General features: G+C 33.1%; 1 protein-coding gene across 1 annotated transcript; it reads right to left on the bottom strand.

Moving 5' to 3' along the window:
• Positions 1-211: 211 nt before the first annotated feature.
• On the bottom strand, positions 212-4,953 carry LOC115229439 (glutamate--cysteine ligase catalytic subunit-like). The gene is made up of 6 exons (XM_036499207.1): positions 4,855-4,953; positions 3,971-4,075; positions 2,895-2,976; positions 1,586-1,650; positions 949-1,065; positions 212-568 (listed from the first exon to the last, which is right to left on the bottom strand). Exons 1-6 carry the CDS (start codon positions 4,951-4,953, stop codon positions 560-562), a joined length of 477 nt encoding a protein of 158 aa, XP_036355100.1. The 3' UTR covers positions 212-559.
• Between the last annotated feature and the right edge of the window lie 348 nt (positions 4,954-5,301).

The following is a 5,301-nucleotide window of genomic DNA, read 5'->3' as shown; positions in this document are numbered from 1 at the left end:
AAGTTTCATTTTGTAGATGTGTAATGTGTGTCAATATGATTGCATGCGAGTCCACCTTTTTCATCTTAAATTCTTATATATTAGTAAATTGTAATCTACACTATGTGGAAGGAAATTTGTAGAAAATTTCATTCAACAATACTCATTTTTCTGAAAGTTATGAGGAATATTGTCTTGTGTGAATTTTCCGAAACTTCTCTCCTCACCTTCAGAAAGAATTTTTTTCACATCAAATTCTGATATAATGATAATCTAAAGCATCTGAAGTGTATTTGCTGAAAATGTGGTTAAAAGAATATCCATTGTTCTATAAGTTATCAGGAGACAAAGTTGGGGGGGGGGCACAGTTTTGTAGTTTAGGCTGATTGTAGCTCGTAACAGATGAAGTTGTCAGAATTTTGTTAACACTTGATAAATGGTTGTGGAAGTCCTTCTTCATTGTTGACAATCTTTTCACATTCCATAATAAAATCGTATGTGATTCTGTCACTGACAAAAGAATCATTCTTGTACTCTTCATGATTTGTAACAAATTGCCTTGTCCATTGGGCCATTGTCATTATCTTTCCTATAAAATAAATGAAAAAAAAAATTGGCTTATTTTTGGCTGTATTTTGTAACAATATCCTATCCCCATGATCTATGGCACAAATAGAAAAACACTTATCTGTTTCTTTTCTTCATTAATGTTAGCTGTGATAATTGTTTTGAAAATCTTGTTTAAAACCAAACTATGGTAGAATGATTTAACCGCAGGACGTAATTTGGAAGGAATACTATTCAACATGGTCTTTCATATAGTGTTTAGAGTGTGATGATTTATTAATAATAGGGGTTACAGGGATAAAATACAGATTCACATTGTATTTTATAATTGAAAAAGAAACTAACAGATAAATGTTGTATATTTAAAATAACATTACTCTTGAGGAAAATGAATAATCTCACCTGCAGTTTGTCTGAGATGTATTTCAGGTATTGCATTATTTTAGGTCTTTTGCTGAAATCATAGTCAATATAATCAAGATATTTGTGTATGAGAGGAATTAAACCAGGGAAATCATCCTGTTGATAATAGAATCAAAATAATTGAAAATAGTTTGAGTTTTCTATCCCATAGATTAGAAATTGATTGAGATGTTGACCAAATAGTTATTGATATTTAGTGGTAAAAGAATGGAGAAAGATATGAAAAGAATTTCAATATCCTTCTTATAATAAAAATCATATATATGTATGCTCATATGACGTGACACTATTCATACACAAAAGTATGAACAAACACCAGTGAAACATACACAAACTAAACATCAGTAGTCAATGTATATAGAGGCAGCATAATTCAATACTCTGTATAAATACACACACACATAAACTGAATTAGCAGATATGTACTATTTTAATGCACAAACAGGTTAAATGATTTTAAGTTTGACTTTGTTCAGTATCTATGCATGAGTAATTAGAACCACAATTTTGTTTTTTAAATATTGTTCCAGATAATTTTTGTTTCTAAATAACGTTATTTATGTTTGTATTCTAAATTAATAAAAATTGTTTTCAATTTATTAAAAATATTTTTTACCTTTCCATTCATGATTTCATTTAAAGTCATCAAACTGTAAATATCCTGAGTTAGTTCAGAAGATTCTAAGTGACAGGAAATAAAACAATTATAGATTTAGTACAATAAATATATGTGCTATATAGTGTGACAGGCAAACTGCTCACCATGATTATGATGCAAAAACTCATAACTTAGATCATGTATTAATTTCATCGCTACAGATTTTTCTATAGATGACCTTAACACACAATTTAAGTACACTGCTAACACAGTAGTACATGGTACTGACTTATAAAAACGTTTATTCTTCATAGCATATTATGGTTGCATTACAAAATACTGTGTGCCTACAAGTCATTAATCATAATTTAAAATGTTTAAACAGGGTGTGACAGAGAAGCCCAAAATATTGAATGCAAGGTAAGTTTGCTTTAATTCATATATTTGTTGTCTTGTAATTTGCCTTGCGTTTACGTCGCATTGTTCTGGCCTTAATCACGATCCTTTATACAATAATGATTCATAGTAATTATTCCATTATATATATATATATATATATAAATTAAAATTAGAGATAAAACTACTATTAGGCAACTGAGCAGTGATAGACATAAACCAATACATAGATAACAAAAAATATAATATCAATATATTATATATAAAATATATATATAAAATATAAAAATTAGAATTTAATTTTTTATTTTTTTTAAATTACAACCACTCTCACACACCTACCTATACCACCACCTCAGCCTAAACCACACCCCACTCTTGCCTTCCCCACATCCCAACACCATCACACCACACCACCCCACCACATCACATCACAATGCACACACTAGCACTTAAAACTTCCCAGACCCACACATTATCCACAGACCTGCACATACACCACACGTACACGTCAGTGCCCCCACCCCTCTTCCAAATGCACATACATGCTCTGTTATACAAATGCATGCACACCTTCGGTTTGGGATCACCACTACTTATTATCTCCATTTCTTACAAGCTCTCCTATGTGACCCCTCTGTCTGGCATTTGCCATGATAGATTACTAGCCACTACATTTTCTCTCCTTATTTCTTTCTGTATTCCTTTCTGTGGAAGAGTATAGGCTCAAAACATTAAAGAGTTTTTCACTTTCCGAGCATTAAACTAATACATATATTTTGTGAATTTTCCCTATATATACACATGCATGGCTTTGTGGTAGGGAAGTTTGCATTCCAATCAATATATATCTATTAACCATTCAATATTTAATTAAAGTAAAATTTTATTTCTTGTAATTCTGAAAATTTCCAATAAATATAGCTCTTACCTTTTTGAACATCTTTTCTGAAATGAAATTTCTCTTTATTAATGGCATCTGGCTTTTGTGCTGGTGGGAAGTTTTCATCAACCTTACAGAGGGTGAAATGATATGGTAAATATGTATAAAATGGGATTAATAATTACCTAATGGTGTGTTGAGTTCTTGAGCAAGACATTTTATTTCATGTTGCTTGAGTGCACTCAACTAGAAAAAGTACATTGTATCTGTATTTCAAATGGCCATTGTTGCCACATTCTGTGTCACACTAGATCTCCCTGAGAACTACATTAAGGTATTTCCCTGGAATGCTCAGCCACTTGCATATTGATTTCATGAGTAGGGGGTCTCATTGATCAGATCGACTGGAACAATTGTTATAATAGACTGAGCGACAGAAACATCTTGGCCCACTTAATAATTTGATGTAATGATTAACAAAACACATAATGGTTTTGATACACATTTCAAAAATCCTTTGATGACAGTGCCCCAGCATGGGCACCTATGATTGGCTGGAACTTGTAAGGGAGCAAAAAAATAAGTGTTCCCAACATGAATTTAAATTAATTGACTTTAAAATTAATTTCATTTATGTTTTGTAATTAAAGATGATGCTTGGAGCTGTCCACCTCTTGGTATTAATTCTGCACCTGTCATTGATATATATATATATATATATATTATTGAGGTAGCTGGCTAATCATGACACAAGTGTCTGCTCTGGCATTGTCAGTCTATATATCACTGGTGGGGAGATGAATCACTGCTGTCTCTAGTGTTTAAGTATCCATCAGTGTCAAGACCAAAGTTGAAATCACATGATCTGAGGTCACAGCACTAGATGTAGTGGGGATTTATCTTCCTGCTACCAATATTAACAAAAGTGCACTTGGCACCAAAATGCCAATGAGTGTTCTCTTATGATAATTACCACAGTATAGTTTGTCGTAAAAGAACATACACATTTTAGGGTGAATAAAATCCAATGAGTTGATACCTGATGACATAATATCTATCATAGCTCTCATATCTATAGTTAGATCAAAGAGCTCAATGTTTATTTTAGAGAAGTCAATATTTACCTTTGTTATCAGGATCAAAAGGTTCAGTTTGAAAGTAACTATAGTACGTGTAAGAAGAAGCATGAATACAACAAAGGCTGCATTTTCAAAATCAGTCAGCTGAACCTGTAAATATATTAAAATAATTAGTAATGGCATTGTCATACAATCATCAATTTTTCTAAAGTCCTATGGTTATAGAGGCGTGGTTGGAGGCATACAGTTACAAATCTGCACATAATGTAGCAGGATTCTTATCTTGACATCACTAACATGTTTTCATGGACAGGAACTGTTTTTGGTGGAGAATCCTGTGTCCGAGGAGCCCTTTTAAGGAGAACAATGTTCACCTGGATATACTGGGAAAGTGCTAGAAAAGGTGCAATAAAAATTGTCTGTCCTTTCTCTGCTGGGTAGTTTACTGCAGCAAACAGTTGTTCAATTTAGCAGGAATGAACAAAGAATTGGTATAAACAACGATAACAAGTATAAAAGGAATAAGGTTTCTCTTAACCTGGCCTGTTGAAATGTGAAAACCCTTTTAGATCGAGCAAGTAGGTCTGAAAGAAGAAAAGCTCTAGTAACTAAAGAACTAAGGCTTCTTAATGTTGATATTGCAGCTCTTTCTGAAAAAAGATTTTCAGATGAAGATCATCCTGTCGAAAGAGTGGCAGGTTTTACATTGTGCTGAATTGGGAAGCCAAAGGGAGAGAAAAGGGAAGGTGGTGTTGGGTTTGCAATTAGAAGTGATTTGCTAAAAGACTTAGGACGACCACAAAACATAAATAAACACATAATGAAACTCCAGATCCCTCTTTCTTGTGGACATTTTGTAACTGTTTCTCTATTTATGCCCCTACACTTTCAGCTGAGAAAAATATCCATACATTTTATGAGGAGCTTACAAAACGTATTCCATCAATGCCTTTGAGAAGTTGGTTGTACTGGGTGACTTTCATGCATATGTTGATAGAGACTAAGGTGCCTGTGATATACTTGGGCATTACAGAATAGGAAAGGTGAACAACAATGGGTTGCATCTGCTATAAATGTTCTCTGAGATAGAGTTGATTGTTGGGAATGCTCTCATCATAAAATGAAACATGGATTCCCCCAAGATCAAAGCAATGTCACATGATTGAGTTTGTATTAACTTGGAAAGGTGACTTACAAGATTTGTGCAGATGCAGAATAGTGTGAGGTGCTGATTGTGATACTAAACACAAAATGGTTAGGGCCAAGTTCAAGTTCAGTGTCTGCAAGAAAATTCATTTTGTAGGTATACAAGTACCAAAGAAAATTGATGTAGAGCAGCTAAAACGACCACAAGTTTTGCAGTTATTTCAAAAGAG

Source organism: Octopus sinensis, unplaced genomic scaffold (genome assembly GCF_006345805.1).
Source record: "Octopus sinensis unplaced genomic scaffold, ASM634580v1 Contig12651, whole genome shotgun sequence".
NCBI classification, from domain to species: Eukaryota; Metazoa; Mollusca; class Cephalopoda; order Octopoda; family Octopodidae; genus Octopus; species Octopus sinensis.
Note: the sequence above shows the minus strand (reverse complement) of the source record. Positions and strands in the feature narration are given on the sequence as shown.

Excerpts from the sequence above, each read along its gene's own strand:
- LOC115229439 (XM_036499207.1), bottom strand. The coding sequence starts at position 4,953 with ATGCCCAAGTATATCACAGGCACCTTAGTCTCTATCAACATATGCATG. Across the intron at positions 4,076-4,854 it reads GCATTGATGGAATACGTTTT|GTTCAGCTGACTGATTTTGA; the intron begins GTAAGCTCCTCA and ends ATATATTTACAG. Across the intron at positions 2,977-3,970 it reads TTTTGATCCTGATAACAAAG|GTTGATGAAAACTTCCCACC; the intron begins GTAAATATTGAC and ends ACCCTCTGTAAG.